Source organism: Centropristis striata, chromosome 2 (assembly GCF_030273125.1).
Source record: "Centropristis striata isolate RG_2023a ecotype Rhode Island chromosome 2, C.striata_1.0, whole genome shotgun sequence".
NCBI classification, from domain to species: Eukaryota; Metazoa; Chordata; class Actinopteri; order Perciformes; family Serranidae; genus Centropristis; species Centropristis striata.
Window position 1 is genome coordinate 32,239 of NC_081518.1, and position 19,529 is coordinate 51,767.

General features: G+C 39.0%; 1 protein-coding gene across 1 annotated transcript; it reads left to right on the top strand.

Annotated features, from left to right (window-relative positions):
• Positions 1–1,751: 1,751 nt before the first annotated feature.
• On the top strand, positions 1,752–15,666 carry LOC131990456 (NXPE family member 3-like). Its single transcript, XM_059355647.1, has 7 exons — positions 1,752–1,810; positions 4,160–4,299; positions 7,157–7,594; positions 8,651–8,937; positions 11,448–11,518; positions 14,450–14,656; positions 15,074–15,666. The coding sequence occupies exons 2-7, from the start codon at positions 4,198–4,200 to the stop codon at positions 15,619–15,621; spliced, it is 1,653 nt and encodes a 550-aa protein (XP_059211630.1). The 5' UTR covers positions 1,752–1,810; positions 4,160–4,197; the 3' UTR covers positions 15,622–15,666.
• The last annotated feature ends 3,863 nt before the right edge of the window (positions 15,667–19,529 follow it).

The following is a 19,529-nucleotide window of genomic DNA, read 5'->3' on the forward strand; positions in this document are numbered from 1 at the left end:
TAAGTCTAATAATATAACTCTAAAAATAAATTAAATTAATGAATAAAATATAATTTTAAAATGTATTGCAATACATACCTTGACCAGCAGGGGGCAAAATTCACTCTGCAATGTCTCTCTGTGCAGCAATGATGTTGAAAACTGTGAAATAATGCAGGTGCAAGGCAGAATTTGACCAGCAGAGGGCATACCTCACCTGTAGAAAAATCCCTATTTAGGGCATTACAACCTCTAAACTCAATAATAAAATAATATAATAATATATTAAACCAGATTATACCTCAACCAAATCAAAAAGACAGAAAAGAAGAAAAGATAACAAAAGAAGAAAAATACTCAAATCAGAATACACGTCCACCAGGTGACTTCATAGAAAAACGATTCCACATCCCAATACATGTGATGAACAAAACAGGCTTTTATTATATATTATTATAATCAACGCTACCTTTTCCAAAAAGGCCTCAGCAAGCAGAATGATAAATAGGCAAAATAGACTTATTCTAATTCCAGTTTAAAGGGTGTAGTAAGTGATGAGAGCTGCGGACGACGTGCAACGGCCAGTGCACTGCCTTTGACTGTCCAGGGTGGACCCCCTAACTCTGTGATAGTCTGGAGACCTGTCCAGGGTGGACCCCCTAACCCTGTGATAGTCTGGAGACCTGTCCAGGGTGGACCCCCTAACCCTGTGATAGTCTGGAGACCTGTCCAGGGTGGACCCCCTAACCCTGTGATAGTCTGGAGACCTGTCCAGGGTGGACCCCCCTAACCCTGTGATAGTCTGGAGACATGTCCGGGGTGGACCCCTCCTCTCGCCCAATGTCAGCTGGGATCAGCTCCAGCCCCCCACGACCCGAGTCCGGATAAGGATAATGATTGAACAAATATTTTCCCGACTATATTTTTGTTCACTGTTAAGTGCCAACCTTCAATTTAGTAAATTCCCATTTCTTTAATTCCCATGTAATGTTTCCAAATTTGAAAATTCCAGTAATAAAGCGCATGAAGAAACGTGCTGGAAATGTGTTTTTCGATTCAGAAATGATTTGATACACAGTTCAGCAGTATTAGTTACCATGGTTACCGAGCAGGGAGTCACATTAGCCCCCAGGACTCTGAGCCAACTGCTGCTGGAGTTCACTTGGTGTTAGTTGGAGGCTTTTCTCCCAAGCTGGAAGTCCTGTTTTCTGGAGGAAAAGAGTGCAGAAGAACAGAGAAACAGTTGTTCCCTGGAGGGAGTTGTAAAGATGAGCGAAGGCTTTTATCTCCCTGTTCTGTCAGTGGTCCTGTAGCCAATGAGGGAACATGCAAATCCACGCCTGGAGCTGTAGCACAGGTGTGAGGGTTGAAAGTCCATTGTGGAGGGCTGAGGTGGAGACATCAGCAGGAAAAACCAGTTCAACAACTACAAATGAACCATACGTGGTCCCTACATATTGTTCTGTCCTAAAGGGACAGAACAATATGTAGGGAGCACAGGAGCAGCATCAGAGAAACAGAATTAAATATTTCCCTTACATTTCATAAATATATTAAAACTATAAAACTTTATTGCACTTAGCCAAGCTACTAGCCTGTATTGTAAGTAAATTGGCTGTTTTCTTTCCCTTCTCAGTCTCAGCTGTTAATGTCGAAAATAGAATCCGTATGCCCCGTGTCACTGGTTTCTCCACATTGTTGGTGTCAAAAGGCATCCAGGAAAAAGCCCGCCCCCCTATAGATGTCGAGCCCTGCAGATAACACTCCTGTCACAAGAACAACAACCTCACTCACATTTAATCTCTGTGTTTTCACATTAATCTGTGCCAAGGTAAGACACATGATATTCTTATATACATTTTGAAAACTAAATGTTGCCACTATCCTTTCCGTACTTATGTATACTTTTGAGGTACTTGTTTTTTAAGTTTTAGTACTTCCATCTGATGGTACTTTTTACTTCTGCTCTAATTCAGAGGAAATATTGTACCTTGTACTTCAGTACGTTAAGTAGATTTTAGTTTCTAGCTCGATTAAGATTTATGTACTGTTAAAAACATATAAGTTTATAAAACAGAAAAAAATATATATCAGTAATATTTTTAAAGGTTTTTTGGAAGTGGACAGGTCTGCCATCAAGTGGCCATAATGGGGTTTTTACATTTTAAATCTGACCCTACACAAAAACTAAAAATGCATCAAAATCTATTTTTGCTCTGACATATCCCAGGCTGTGTTAAAAAAAACAAATGCCCCAGCCAAAATATATTTATAATATGGAAAATAACTACATTGTAGTGTTTTTTCTTTGAAAAACAGTGACATCGTGTAATCAAACTGGCATTTAAAGGGTTAAAATCATCAAAATATTTTAATGTTTGGTAGTTGTGAGCAGGGAGGACGTTGTTTCAGAGGTTTATGCAGAAAAAAAATATTAATCTGTAAAGTTTTTAAGGCATTTTTTTGGATTTTCAGCCCAAAGGGTCTGACAGGGTAGTAAATGTGTACACAGTGTATTAAAATTATTGACACTTTAGAAAAAAATACATTTGAATTTCAAAATATATCAAGAAAAAAAACCTTCTTCCAAAAAGCATGCCATTTACAGCATCACAGCCAAAATTATTGCCAAAACACAAGTGAAAAAATACTGAAATGGCTGAAAAAGTCCCATTGAGTGGTCCAAGGGAGTGAATTAATAAACCTGCGTAAGCTGGACACGTCACAGTAGAACCACAACAACATTTCTTTAACATATGAAGGTATGAATTACCCTGCTTTTATTTGTGTTTTTATTTCGGCCTGACACCTCGGTCTGCTACAATCTCCGTTGTGTTTTATATATATATATATATAACATAATAGATAGATAGATAGATAGATAGATAGATAGATAGTTTTAGGGTTGAGAAGATTTGGAAGAGTCACAACTGCAGTGCAAAACTAAAAAACAACTCACAGTTTGCATTATTCACTTTAGCTCTTTGTCCATATCTCTGACAAACTACCACAGAAATGGCTAGAAAGAAGCAGCTGAGTAAAGAAACAAGAGAACAGATTTATACATTAAGGAAAGAGGGATACACAAAGTCTAAGCAATAAAAAAGACCTGATAACTATAATCAAAATGTGTTCTAATAAGTGACTCTTTATATAATAATCATGTTTATTTAGTTGCAAAGTATAGCAATGAAACTATGATTTTTTTTTGTACAAATTTGATCTTACTTCCAAACTTTTGGCCTGTAGTGTGTATATATATATATATATATGTAGCTGGTCTGTCCTGATACCTCGGTCTGCTACAATCTCTGCGTTGTGTTTATGTATGCTGAGGAATGAGATGCTGACAGCTGCTGGTCTGCTTGGCTGGGGTATATTTATTCTGTGTAAAACATATAAAAATCAGTACAGCAACATCTCATGACTAGTCTCCAGAAGCACACCTCTCCTCTGCAGGACTAGAAGCCGAGTCAGTTATAGCATTTACTATGTTCAATTACAGTAAATTAAATCAATAAAACAAAATACATCCCATTCAATTGTTCAATTGTCCAATCACAGAAATATTTTTCCACCCACCAGCAGCAGTCTTTTATATTTTATAAATGAACAACATGAAATCAAAAAGGGGAACTCACATACCTGTAAAACACATAAAAGTCAGTACAGCAACATCCCATGACCAGTCTCCAAAAGCACCTTTGAAAAGAAAGGTACATAACAACAACCTGAATCATAAACTGTCTCCATGCTCTGGTAGCATAACTTAAAAACAGCGACATAACTCGCTACATGACAAAAAATAGACATACACACTCGAGCAAACATTATGCTAATAAAATACAACATATGTGACCCATACAAAGAACAATCTGCATCTATATTTAGCGTTTTTTACATTGTAAGACACTGTTAACAGGACCACTCGTACGGTCTGACCTCTCCTCTGCAGGGCTAATAGCAGAGTGAAGAAAAAAATACCGCCAAACAACAGGATGTGACATCGCCGAAATGTCAAAGATCACACAATAAAAAAATAAAACTAACAAAATAAAAGCTCCCCAAAGGAAATACAGAAACAGGATTTTTACATGAAAAATAACAGCGAAACATGAACAGAAAATAAAAAATTTGACTTTTGGTGAAATATAAAGCATGTCATTGATACATTGGTTAGACCAGGACCAGAGGAGGTGGAGACAGGTGAAGACTACGATGAGGGTCAGAGTTGGTCTGTCCAGGGAATACATCGCCATCTTCCTCTTCCTGGCCGTGGGCGCTTTCATCCTGCTGCTACACAACATGGAGCTTCTGGAGGTAAGAACACTCACTGGGACAAGATGTTGTGTTAAAAAGTGTGTTTCATCATCGGTCACCAAGACTAATCTAAAATCAGGACAAAAATAATTGCATTGTGACTTGCTGACAGCCAAATAAGTCTCCAGATGGGATTTTTGAACTGGGGCGATGAAGATAAATTTGGTGCCTCTCGCACATTCTAACGCCACTATTCCATCTGAATCATTGCATATTGTAATGTATTGTAAAGGAGAATAAGGGTTCTTCTATGTTTTATTTAAGACATCTTATTTTGACAGTCTTCTTGTCAATTCTGTGGTGGACTCTGCTAACAAATCCATGTGCTCTTATTTTGACAGTCTTCTTGTAAATTCTATGGTGGACTCTTGCTTTTATTTTAAGGCGGGTCTAACACGTTCTTACCGTAACGTCTTATTGGGTGTTTTATCAGTTTACACTGAAAGTCTGAACTTGGAGCTCGGAACAACGTTGAAAATTCTGACATTCGTATATAGACCTTGAACGCACCATTAGCCGCCAGACTCTCTATGTGCTGCAATGTAAATAATCTAACTATCGGAACATTAATCCTGTTTTACCGACAATGTTTGTCACTGAAGGTGGGGGGGGGCAGATAAGGATCAGGATCAGGGACATATCCCCCCGTCCCTAGACCCATCTCCACACATGTTAACGGTTTAATGTTGGTCCACATACAAGTATGTTAGTTTCACAACAACTGCTTTTGAATGTTGAGATGTTTTGTTCTTCTCCTTTTCTACTGGTCTGTGTCCATCCAATGAGCCTGCCAAGCGTCTTCCTCTGAAAACAACCAAAGAATGGCTGACATTACTTTTATTGTCAGTTGAAAATACAATATTTTAAGATAGATTGGGTGTTCAAATTGTGTACTGGTGACAAGAAATGTGTGTCTTTGTGTTTTATATTTTCTTTGATTGTGAGAAATGACGTGTTCAGGTTTGGAAATAGAGATAGTCCGCTAAAAACATATTCAAATCAATCAATCAATCAATCAATCAATCAATCAATCAATTAATCAGACTTTATTTGTAGAGCACTTTTCATATAATATAGGAATATATATATATAAGAGAAATGTAACACAAAGTGCTTCACATAAAAAAAGAAATAATAATAATGATAATGATAATAAAACATAGAAACAAGCAAACACCCTCCGCCCTGACGAGCAGTAAGGAAAATACTGATTAATTAGATAAAATAAATAAAAATAAAGTAAGGTAAGATAAAATAAAATAAAATAAAAGTAAATAATAATAACAATAAGAAATAAAAAAGCTGGATAAAAAGATGAAAATAGTAAATAAATAATTAAAAAGTAGAGCATGATGAAATATATATATACTAATAAATAATACAAAATAAATAAAAGAGAAGATGTTGTAACACTAAGATCCATGAGCAGAAAAATATTTTAAAATGGTTCAAGTAAAAGCCAAATTAAAAAGACGAAGTATTCTCTAGCATGCTAATGGTGAGATAGCACATTACGCAGTATGCTGCACTAAAAGTACATTAACATGAACCCAATTAGCTGATGTACTATATTGCATGTAAATATTTCATAGCACATGATTATTGTCATTACGCTAAGCAACATGAATGTCATCCCTGAATTACATAGAAACGCCCCTAATTGAATATGAGCCATCTGGAGCGGACTTTTGACCGGACTTTTTTAGTCCCTGTGTTGTAGAAAATCAACTGACGACCAGGTAGATTCGAATAGCAGCCTTGTGCGGGATTTATTTAGCAAGTATCAAAAACAGATGATAGACAAATCCAAAAGTCAGAACAACACTGAGCAAGGCAACGCCTTGTTTTGCCTTTTCACTTTTCAGGTCCCTGCATCATTGTTTCTGTGTAACTGAGGTTCAACGTCCTTGTCTAGAAGAGCAGGGCCGTTTTACTCCCCTGAAAACAGCCTGGTTGCTGATTGGATAGAACGTTAAGCAGGATGTGACATAGTACTCGACGCAACAACAACGCGCCATTTCTAAAAGCCGGTGAAGCAGTGTTGCCAATTTAGCGACTTTGTTGCTATATTTAGCAACTTTTCAGACTCCCTTAGCGACTATTTTTTTTAAAAGCGTCTGGAGACAAATCCAGCTACTTTTTCTGGTGTTATTGGAGACTTTTGGAGACTCGTTCTTACTCTTCTTAACAAGCCACTGCTAACAGGCTAACAGTTAGCTCTGTAGCAGTACAGTGAGTATGTGCTACTGCTGCAGGAGGTGTTCACTTAGCGATCAAGTACCGGACACTCTGTGCACAGTTAGCGATGCCGGTTAATTCACCATCGCAATGTTTATGATCAGTAGTGACTCTGCATAATTAGCCATGCTGCTTTGTTTATGATCAGCTGCTGACGTTGTGCACAGTTAGCGACGGCGGCCACAGTTGAGCCTCCCGTGTTTAATCCGCCACGTATTTGATCACAGTCGAAACTGTCGCAAAGCGATTACGCAACAGTCTCTAAATCCCTCTGGGGCCTTTTTGTTACAGACATACGCAGAGTTAGCAGACATTTGAGAGTGCGTGTCCTGAGACTTTCCCAGCGGCCACTCTTCCCCCTAAAGGAAACACGGCTAATGCTGCAACACGTCCTACGTAAACAATGATATTTTGAAAAATGAATTCAAAAATCTTCAAAATCGAGGATGCACACCTTCGTGACATGAGCAAGCCACTTATGAAATCTGAAGTCAGTCTGACTAACGGTCAGAGAGATATGCCCTAGACACACACACACACACACTCTCGGACGCTTCTTGCTTTAGAGATAGATTTGTTTAATGCATCTTGGTCACCTTGTGTCTCGCCCCTCTGCCAGTTTGGACAGAACGTGAACGCCACCATCCCTGTCCCAAGACGGTCCAAAGACCCTGACATGCATCGCAGCCTTTGCCCCCTGCAGCCGCTCTCTCCAGAGGATGCTGCCGAAGAAATCCTGCTGCTCGAATCCATTGCTTGGCCTGGACCTCCACCTTTGCCAGCTCCTCTTTCTCAGACCAGTGATCCTGCTCACAGCTCCTTCACCATTGTCCCAGCGAAGGGAAGAGGACAGTGGCATGTTGGGGATCAGCTGGAGGTTCTGATCAAAGTGTCTGACTTCCAGGGCCGTCCCAAGACGTTCGGGGGGGACTTCTTGTTCGCCCGGCTGCACAATCAGGCGCTGGTTGCAGGTGTGGCTGGGCAGGTGGTGGATCATCTCAATGGCAGCTACTCTGCTTTTTTCTCTTTACTGTGGGAAGGAGACGCTCAGGTTGAGGTAACGCTTCAAACTATCACATTCATTTAGTTCTATTCTATATACAGTCATGGAAAAAAATTATTAGACCTCCTTGTTTTCTTCTATTTCTTGTTCATTTTAATGGCTGGTACAACTAAATGTTCATTTAGAAAAAGTAAAAATAACCATTTGCCATGGTTTTATTGATAATGGTTATGGTTATTATCAAAAAAAACCATGTTAAATGTCTAGATATCATCATAATTACGCTAGAAATAACTCTGTTGGACAACCAGAGCAGTGGTGTAATGTAACTAAGCACATTTATTCATGTACAGGATTTAAGAACAATTTTGAGGTACTTTTACTTTACTTGAGTATTTCCATTTTATGCAACTTTATTCTTCTACTTCACTACATTTAGAGGCAAATATTGAACTTTTAACTCCACTACATTTATCTGACAGCTTTAGTTACTTTACAGGAAGAGATTTAACATAAAAACATGAGACATTTAAAGTGATTACGCATGTTTATAAATTTAACCACATAAAGTATATTACATAGTTAAAATGCATCCTACATTGTAAAACACTGCTTGCAGAAATTCATCAATAATAATTATCTAATAATATATTTAGAATATATAAAACAATCTGAGTGGGTCCATTCTGCATAACGAGTACTTTTACTTTTGATACTTTTGTACATTTTGATGCTGATACTTTTGTACTTTTGCAGGACTTTTACTGTAGTGGATTAATTTCACAGTGTGTATTAGTACTTTTACTGTAGTAAAGGATCTGAATACTTCTTCCACCACTGACTCTTAGTGACATAGCAGTCCTCTTGACTACTTCCAACTCTTGGCAGATTTGGGAGCTGGTTTTAGCACTAAAACATTTTGTAAAAATACTCTGAGATGGAAAAGGTCCTCAGATTAGGACTGAGTTACTCCTACCTTTAGCCTGCAGATGTTTTGTGAATATGGACTCTGAGAAACAGTCTGGTCTAACAAAATATGTCAGAGTATGCAGCTCGAAGTGGTTTTACCTCTATTGATGTGACTTTGTGAAAACTCTGGTTGTCTATCAGGTGATGCTGGTTCACCCTAGTGAGGCGATCCCAGTGCTGCAGAGGCTGGTCAGTGAATACCCTGGCAGGATGTCCTTCAGGAGTGTCTTTCGCTCAGGCTCACTCTCTGAAACGTCCTACTGTAACATCTGCATGCGTCCCACACAGCAGCCGCTGTGCAACTACACTGACCCCCTCACAGGAGAACCTTTCTTCTGTTTGAAGCCAAAGAGCCTGAGCTGTGGGACCAGGTTCCTGCAGGATCGTTGGCAAATTGATTCCAATCGCAAGAACGTGCTTTTACAAAGGTGAGAAAACGGAGAGAAAGAACTAGTCATTGTGTGATTTCTGTTAAATACATACATACATCAGAGCAATGGCAGGCCCAGATAGCAGTTTGTTGTCACTCACGGGTCCGCATCAGATTTTCAGATGTTCTGCTGAAAATTAAATTGAATTTAAAACACTAGTGCAGTACCCGTAGGAAGTATGTATTCTATAGTGGGAGATTAAGTAGATTTTTAATTCTGGCCAAATGAGGTTGTGTGTGAAAGTGGGATGTACAATTAGGTGTAATACTCTCATGTAGTGTTAATATACAAAGTGTATATTGGGTAATACATGGATGTACATTGACATATAAAGAGACACAGAAATAGCTATTTTAACGCTTTGATGCACAACATGGTCTAAAGTGACCTGACTAAGTTTTTATATTCTATATCTTTACAATAAATTAATTTCATCATTCAGTATTGCAGGTTTTCCTCAAATAACTTGTTTTTGATCATCATACATCCTAATTTTATGTTTTCATTTCTTACTTTTTGAATAAAAACCCATTTTTTTTATCACTACTCTTCTAATGCACAAGGTGATTTCTGACCCATGTTGTGCATTAGAAGGTGTTTATATGTTGTCAACCATTTAAAACCTGACAAAGACGACTATTAACTATCCTATTTTGTTAAATTGATGTTTTCCAATGGAAATTATTATTTGGCGTCTCTAATAACTCTCACATTTTAAAATATGTGATTTTCCAATGTAACCTGGTGGTTCTAACAACTCTTTTAAAGTTAAACCTTCAAAATAAGACAAACATAGTTACAGATATACTCACATTGTTCATTTTAGTGAATCACTTTTTAATCACTATGCTTCTAATGAACAAGGTAATTTTTGACCCATGTGTTTAAACTTGATGTAATAATACAAAAACAGTTTTTCTTCATAAAGTATGAAAGGAAAAATGGATATAATGATCTGTTGTAATAAAAAAAAAAATGATATTCAAACACACAGCCAGCATGAAATAACGGGAAATGGCAAATTAATGTGGGTTATTTTTGACTCAAGTTGTGCATTAGAAGGTGTTTATATATTGTGCATCAAAGGTTTAAGAAAAATAAACTGAATCAACATGGTTAGACATACAGTATATATAGACACAGATATAGGAGGGAAAACGTTTACATGCAGCACAAACAGATGGATGTGAATAATGTGAGTCAGGGTTATTAGGTGTGTTAATGTGGAATATGTAGACTGATTGATAACTATTGTGTTTCATATATTGTGGCTATGCAGACCACAACAACGTCTGCAACTCCATAAAACACTAACTTTTCATAAAGTACCACACCATCCAGCACATACACATTGAACATTGATATTCACTGGAAACTATTAGAATATTATTGGAAAATCGAACCTTGTAGCGACTTTAAAACTCCTAAAGATAGGTCGGCTAAATAGACTTCAGACGACGTCCGATCAGAAACAGAGCAATGCTGCAACACATCCTACGTAAATAATGATATTTTGAAAAATGAATTCAAAAATCTTCTAAATCGAGGATGCACACCTTCGTGCCATGCGTAAGCCACATACAAAAATCTGAGGGCAGTCTGACATCATCTACTCTCGCCTCACAGCAAGAGGAGTTCTCATGTTCTCCCGTGTCAGCGTGGGTTCTCTCCGGTACTCCGGCTTCCTGCCACAGTCCAAAAACATGCAGCTTAGGTTTTATTGGTGACTCTAAATTGCCCGTAGGAGTGAATGAGAGCTTCACTACTTGTCTGGAGACCTGTCCAGGGTGGACCCCCAATGTCAGCTGACGGATGGATCGACTCCAGCAGATAAGCGGTTCAGGATAATGAAGGAATGGCTGTAATCAGTTACTTGACTTGAACCAAACATTTCAGAAATTAACTCACATCTCTTGTGACCATCAATGCACAAGACAATGGAGTTATATGTAGGCTTGCGAAAAGATGTTTTTTTTTTGGGGGGGGGGGGGAATAAACAAAATCGAGGGACCCGCCCATCTTGCATCTCCATCTTGTTTCCAATACGGGGAGCAGACCATATCTGGACTGTGGAGGAGGAGAGGGATCTGATCACTGACTATATAATGTTATATAACGTTATATATAACTTTATTGACACGTTTCCGTGGATACGCATTGTTCTGCTTCTCTCCTGATGACGGCTCGCCTTGTTAGTGACCTGTCAATCAAAGGTAGCCCCGCCCCAAATCATATGATTCTTTTTCTTCTATTTTCTTCTAAATGGGGCCATTATTTACACTATTAACATCAGATTGTCTTGAAGAAGATTTTTACTAGTGATTGAGACCATAGTGTTGACCTAAAAACATTTCTGAGGTAATAAATCAAGTGAGAAGTTTTCTTAGTTTGTATTGAAATGAATGGAGCCAAATGCTTCTGCATTTGTTCTGTTTTGTTTTTTATGTTGTTAATTTTGTAGTGTTTGTACGTGAATTTTTTTTAAAATTATATTTGCTTTTCCTTAGTGGTGTCAACATGAAAGTCTACATTCGTCCTTCAGGACCTGCCAGTGTGCCAGTGTTGCCAAAAAATGAAGGTAAAGCACGAGTTTTACAGCTGCCACCAATGTGAATGTGTTACACACAATTAAAATAAAACAGGCAGAAAAAAACGTTTTAAAAACTTTCCATGAGAGATCCTCCCCTCGGCAGCTTTAGGTGATTCCATTTGGCCTGGATTCTGCTGATTCTTACTAGATGTCAAGATGTGAATCATATCTCTCCATCATAATAACAACAATATTTGGATATTATATAGGCTGTTAGGCTTTATATATCACAATGTATAAATTAAATATTCCAACCTCACCAGGAGTTGAATGCTCCACTGCTACTCTGCTGACAGCACCACTGATTTCCTTCCTTTTCACTTTTTCTGCTGCCAAACTAAACCAGTTTGTTGTGTTGCAGCTGTTGGACGTCAGCGTTTCACTTTCTGACTCTGAGAAATTCCTCTTCTTTTGGATTAAAACTTACTTTTTAAAACAATGTTTACCTCCTTCGACCAAAAAGCTGTGCTCCAAATGTAAAATATTCAGTCAACTTGTTTGAGTTTATAACTATAACTACTTTTATTTCATAAACCTCCGTCGCTGTGTATTTCTGTAAAATGTCTATTTCCTCCTGTTGTTATTTGTCAAGATGGACTTTGCTAATAAAGCTGACTTTAGCGGGGAAAATCCTCTTTTTGGCCATATTGTGCCCTTCGGTGTCGTAATCTTTAGGACGTGGTATTTAAATGACGCTTGTTTCCTGCCGCCACATTTATCAACAGCTGATCATTCGCACGCTGTGATTGGCTAGATATGAACGTTTGATGAATCCCACGTGTACCCTGTCATATGACGAAATCTAAGCTCAGATCTGCTCTTGTTTCTGCGCTCGTTTGATAAATGAGGGCAACTGACTTGAGGTTGAGTGTGATAGAGTTGTTTTTTTGCAGAACAGACTATTTATTAAGGGAATAATGAAAGAGTAAATCATGTAATCACAGAGAAATGGCAGCCTGTAAGACAGTTAGCTGCAACCACCGCCAGAGAGAGGACTCCTATCTTACTTTAACAGAGTTTTATCGTGAATGTGCAACTATCTAATTGGTCCAAGCTGCACCTAGTTTAGATGACTCCCTAGGCCAAGTCCTTAGCCTCTTGGTGTTGCAGCTTCCAGTCGGTTGCTGTTGGAGGAATTTATTCTACACACATTTCTTTGTGTCTGGCCCTTCTCTGATTGAACTTTGTGTTCCTCAGTGCTTTACTCCCTCTTAGCCCATAATACGGAGGCCCTGAGAGCTCACAACGCAAATACACAAAACACAAGCAGACTGTGAAAACATCTTCATCAATCTGACCACACCATAGACTGTATATAAATAATGTTTGTAGTGAGCGTGGCGTCTGGTTGGTTTGTGTCCCGTTGGAAGCATCAGTTCAGCATTCCACTCTTGGTCTCCATCTTGTTTCCGATACGGGGATCAGACCATATCTGGACTGTGGAGGAGGAGAGGAGGAGGAGAAGAGGAGGAGGAGGAGGGGGATCTGATCACTGACTACAGCCTCTCTACACCTCAACCTGACTCACTCGTGTTAGCATTAACTGGAGCATTAACTGGGACAGTCCTTTAGGTGGTTCTACGGGTCCTTTAGGTGGTTCTACGGGTCCTTTAGGTGGTTCTACTGGTCCTTTAGGTGGTTCTACTGGTCTTTTAGGTGGTTCTACTGATCTTTTAGGTGGTTCTACGGGTCCTTTAGGTGGTTCTACTGGTCCTTTAGTTGGTTCTACGGGTCTTTTAGGTGGTTCTTGTGGTTCTCAGCATTAACTGGAGCATTAACTGATGCTAGTTTAAATGTTTGTTACTGACCTCAGAAAACTGAGCAGCGACTCCTTGGAGTGTCTGTTAGTCCAACAAACGCTGAACAAGACATTTAATGAACAAAACCTTCAGATAATACGTCAGTAAGTCAAAATACAGTGAAAGGGTCAAAGTTATGAGACCAAACTGCTAAACGTCCTTTTTAATATCTATATAACGTTATATATAACTTTATTGACACGTTGCCGTGGATACGCATTGTTCTGCTTCTCTCCTGATGACGGCTCGCCTTGTTAGTGACCTGTCAATCAAAGGTAGCCCCGCCCCAAATCATACGATTCTTTATCTTCTATTTTCTTCTAAATGGGGCCATTATTAGAACTATTGACATCAGATTGTCTTGAAGAAGATTTTTTACTAGTGATTGAGACCATAGTGTTGTCCTTAAATACATTTCTGAGCTCATAAATCAAGTGACAAGTTTTCTCATTTTGTATTGAAATGAATGGACTCAAATGTTTCTGCAGCCAAACTAAGCGCCCCCTGCTGGAATTTTCTTTAGAATGCAGCTTAAGGCACTTCCTGGTTTGCCTCCCTGCTCAGACCTGGAGGTTGCCGCCTGGACAACACAAGTGCAGCATTTAGAAAGCGCTGCAAAGACCACAACACAACAGAAGTGTTTCCAGAGGACACTTAAAAGTGATGCGCACGTCTTGACATGCATGTGATATTATGAAGTTATTTCAAGATAATGATCTTGTATTTTATGATAATAATATTTAAATTTAGTAACATGATATATAGTGTTAGCCTGCTAGCCCGTATCAATCACATTGCAGTTAAACAAATCCAATAAATGAATGATACGTTTTAGTCGGACTCTCTCAACGGCACCGAGTCTGTCTTGGTCTTGCTAGCCGGCTAACGCTAGCACGCTATCAATCACCGGCTAACGTTAGTGCTAAACACATTTTTAAGCAGCATTTATTAATGGTTATAATGCAGATAATTGCTCATTTTTATTCATCCCTAACAAGCACCACAAATTAAGCATTTTAGGGAAGAGGTCATGGTTTTGGGCTTTTTTTCGTGGGATTTGTGTACAGGAAAACATTCTTTTAATGATCATTTTTAATCCCACCTTTATCCTTTAAATCAGGTGAACCAGAGGTGAAGAGCAACATTGTAAAGTCTGGGCCCTCCGGTTATTACTACCAGGGTGTGTGGCGAGCACTAGATGGCACCACAGTTCACCAGTTCAACAGCGCCTCTGTTATCGTTGAGTGTCTGAAAGGCAAAGAGCTCCGCATGTACGGAGACTCCACCGTCAATCAGTGGTTTAAATACCTTCTGAAAGCACATCCAGGTATGTAATCCACAGGCAACTATTGAAACACATAATAATAATAATAACTTTATTTATATAGCACCTTTTAAGAACAGCAGTTTACAAAGAGCTTGGACAGAGAGAGTTATTCACAAGGAGAATGATGCCATAAGACTGAAAAGAGCAGGAACAATCACAAGACATTCTTGCATACACAGAAAATAAAAGGGAAAAGGAGTAAAAACCATAAAGGAGTAGTAGAATATAAAGCATTACATAATAGCAAGTGTATAAAAGTGGGTTTTAAGAAGTGATTTAACAGAAGTTAGTGCCTCTGAGCTCCTTATCTCCTCGTTCCAGAGTCGGGTCTCTGGTGGAGAAAGCCAGCTCACCTTTCTTATTAATTTATTTATGTGAACACTGCAGCTTCATCTGTTCTCTCTGTAATATTTTCAGGTCTTAAGATGTTTAATCTGCACACTGAGATGAAAGCTGGACCTTTCATGGCCTTAGACTATGCAAACAACATCTTGATGTTTGAACACTGTCACGGTCCTCCTCTCCACTACGGCCCATTCCTGACCAGGAGCTTCCGATATATCGCCAATGAACTCGATGGTTTGACTGGAGGCACCAACACTGTTGTCGTTATTGGCGTCTGGGCACACTTTGTCACCTATCCCATGGAGATCTACATCCGGCGACTCCAGAACATCCGCAGGGCGGTAGTCCGGCTGCTGGACAGATCTCCAGACACACTGGTCATCATCCGGACGGCGAACCCCAAAGACGTTCAGGAGACGCCGATGCTAAGTGACTGGAGCGCTCTGCAGCGGGATAAGGTGCTGAGAGCCATGTTCAAAGGACTGAATGTCCGTTGGGTTGATGCCTGGGACATGGTCCTGGCCCACTACCTACCTCACCTACTCCACCCAGGACCTCCCATCATCAAGAACATGGTGGATGTTCTCTTGTCCCACATGTGCCCTACAATGGGCAGCTAAGGAGTGGCTGCTGGCGGAGGAGTTCTGATTCAAGAGTTTACATCTGACTGTGGCAACATGGACACATGCCAGGGTTTGGGGAACAAGGTGATAATGGTTTGGGATTTTTCACTAGTTTTAGTTTTCATTTCATTGTGGATTTTTGTTTTTAAATTCAGTTAGTTTTAATTAGTTTTTAGAGTGAGTTTGCTAGTTTTAGTTTAGTCTTCATTTTTTAAAAATGTTTAGTTTTAGTTTAGTTTTTATTAGTTGTAATTGTTTTGTAATGGGCTATGTGTTGGGTGCCAGATTCAAAGAGGTCATAATAAATGTTTCCTTTATTTCCTTTGGTTTATCATCTCAGCCCCAATAAGGTTATTTTTCAATATTTTTCAGTTTTTTTGGACATACATGTTCAATTTCAATCGCATACGTCAGCACAAGATCGAGGGTGTGGTTAAAACAATGAAGCCAATCGAATCTAATAAAGAGATAACAGCATTACTGAGGCTATCATTATCAACGTCTTCATGAATATTAAAATCACCTACAATAATATCCTTATCTGTAATTAGTACTAGACTTGATAAAAACTCAGAGAATTGTGATAAAAATTCTGAATATGGACCGGGAAACTATGACAAATAGGATTGGCTGTTGGATTTTCCAGGTTGGGTGTGAAAGACTGAGAACAAGGCTTTCAAATGAGTTACAGTTTAATTTAGGTTTTGGAGTAATTAGAAAGTTTGACTCACATATCGCTGAAGAAGATTTTTTTACTTGTGATTGAGACCATAGTGTTGTCCTAAAAAACATTTCTGAGCTAATAAATCAAGTGAGAAGTTTTCTCAGTTTGTATAACTTAGCGCCGGAATTCATGGTAGAATGCAGCTTAAGGCACTTCCTGGTTTGCCTCCCTGCTCAGACAAGGAGGTTGCCGCCTGCCCAAAATTTTGTGATGTCACACTGATCATGACCTTTGGAGGTCAAAGGTCATGATCAGTGTGACATCACAAAATCTCATCAAGGTAAAATCTGGGATATATTTTTCTCAGGGAAAAAAAACGTTATTATAAATGAACTTCTAGTAACTTCAGATGGTGAGAGAGTGCTGCAGTGTGACTGGTGATGACTGAGGTCATAAAGATGAGAGTTTATTATGTGAGAGGACACAACAACGATCCCTCTGAATCTGATCACTACATGATAAAGTGAAGAAATGCAGTTTGAATGCTCTGCCACCTGCAGGCAGTGAATGTTATTTACTTTGTGTAAATGTCACTTAGTGGTTTAAGTGTGTCTTTTATATTGGATGAGGGAATTGGATCTTATCTTACTCTGATCCTATCTTATCTTATCTTTATCTTATATAAAGATGAATATATTGTGAGAATAATGTAACAGTTTACCGTCTGCATCAACTCTTTTGTTTTCCTGAAAGCATGCATGTGGTCAGACTGATGCATGAGAAAAGAGCCCGCCTCTTAACATTAAAGGAGCGTTACTGGAGCACAGTTCATTTGAGGACCTTGCAGACCGGCAGTCTCACACACCATGAAGAAGTTCATCTTGATAACAGCTTTACTTCTCTGCAGCCTCAGTACGTCCTGACACTGAATTACACCAAACTGCATCAGTGTTAATGTATGTTTAAAGTTCTGCCGTCTCTGCTGTTTGTTTCAGGCTGGATCTCTGTCTCAGGTTCTGAGAATCAGACTGTGGAGGTCCAGGCTAGAAGGAGTCCCTCTGACGTGCTCCAACATGTCAAGATATGAGGTTCCAACATTCAACATTGGTTCAGACTGGACCAGAGACCTGAGCCCATCTGTATCTCTGCTATGATAAACTCCAAGAGTAGTGTCACCTTCTGTGATGGATTTAAAGATGGAAATTATGAAATGAGATCCAACATCTCCCATGTCTCTCTCAAAATCAAACAAGTAAATGCATCAGACTCTGGACTGTATTTCTGTGGATTTAGTAAAGGTGGAACTCCAACTTTCTGTGTGAGACGTTTAAAGGTTAAAGGTAAGATCAGTCTCTTCTGTAATAATAGTCTTAAAACAACATCCTTTATGCAACACAGTCGGTTTTATAATTTTGATTAAAGGAGACTTAATCTTTTATTTCTTTAACAGGCAGCAATGAGTCAGGTGATGACACAGAAAACGACTGTAAAAGTAAGATTCTCCTCAAGATTTCTCATTGCACAGGTTATCAGATGCTTGAAGGCAAAACAGTTAGACTCAGTTTGTTTCAGCGTAAGTTTTGTCTCCAAAGATAAATGATTTCAATGCTTTTGTGCATTGTGTATCATTTATGCACGTACATTTAATAAAGTATATTTATTTTGTATTATTTCTTTAACAGGCATGGGAATGAAGTGTGATCCTGGGCTCTCTCACTGTTGTCCTTGTTAGTGTCATCGTTGGTCTGGCTGTTAGAGTCAGGAAGCTTCAGACAGGAACCTCCCTGGAACTACTGGATATCTTATTTTATATTTATACATTCTGCATTAGTGTGTCACGGTGATTAAATGAGCTGATCAGACGTATCGTCTCTTTCATTCAGCTGCCAACGAAGAACAGAACCAACCTGAGTATGAGGTGAAACAGCTTTTATGTTTTCATATTTCAAAGGTGGTGTATTGTTTTTTCAAACTATTTGACATGTGTGGACTCTTTACAGAATGACTGTGGTGTCCTGAAAGATGAGAGAGAAGTGGAGACTGATGTAGTTTATACCGCCCGGAGATAAACACAGAAGAACTGATGACTTTATCATATTAATCTGCAGCTAAAACTAAATACTCACATTAACACCTCATTGTCTGTCAGGAAGTCTAAAGAAGTGAAGACTGGCTGATTCTGCATTTGTAATTTGTTTTTGCAAAACATTTTGACTGATGACAATGTGTTGCTAGCCTGAATTAAAATAAATAAATAATAATAAATTAAATATACTTTCAAAAGATCAGCACTTGCATTTATGAAGATGTATGACACCTACATGCACATTTTTGCACGTTGCACAGAGGTGACAAACAGCTCTGTGTACGTCAGGGAGATATCTGAATCTGTATCTTTACACGTATGACACATTCAAACACTACTTCTTCATAAGCTGGGAGAATGTTCCATGGATCCATGTTTAGACAGATCAGCCCTTAACCCTGACGTACCCCTGAAACCATCATAGCTGGCCTTGATGCAGGTCAGAGCTCTTGGTCCTTGTTTCATGTGTTGTTTCATTGTTTTAGTGGTCTAGCTGCCTGTAGTAACAGGAAGAACAACAGTTCAGCATTTATTTAGACGTGCACATTATATTGGCACATGTGAGCAGACTGTAGCTTTGCTCTCTCTTAATAAAGACCCATCACACAGTCAGCATACATTTCATTATTTCTTTTATCAGTCCTGCAGATCATTTTCCATAACGGTTGATGTTTGTCCATTATAAGACACCGTAGTTGTAGTTGTTTCCTGACAGGATGACTTATGGGTAATAAAAGTAAATTAAACTCAAATGTATCACTCGCAAGTTTTATATTTCACTCATCTTCAGATTTAAGTTTTAAATCATTTTTAAATAATTTAGTTAAAAATCTGTTTTAATTGTGGCTCTGAACAACAAAAGGACAACACCACTGTCTTCATTGCTGCTGGAGTTTTTCTTCTTTTATTTATTTACTCTGTTTCTCTTCTCTCTCCTCTCCAGACTCTGTCAGGCTGGTGGATGGGACCAGTGTGTTCTCAGGCAGACTGGAGCTGAAGTCTGACCAGTCTGACCAGTCTAACCAGAGCTGGTCCCCAGTGTGTGAAGCTGACTTTAACCAGCAGGATGCAGAGGTGGTCTGCAGGGAGCTTGGCTGTGGGGCTCCTCCAGTCCTCCAGGGGGCGCTCTAGGTCCAGTGGCTGTGGGGCTCCTCC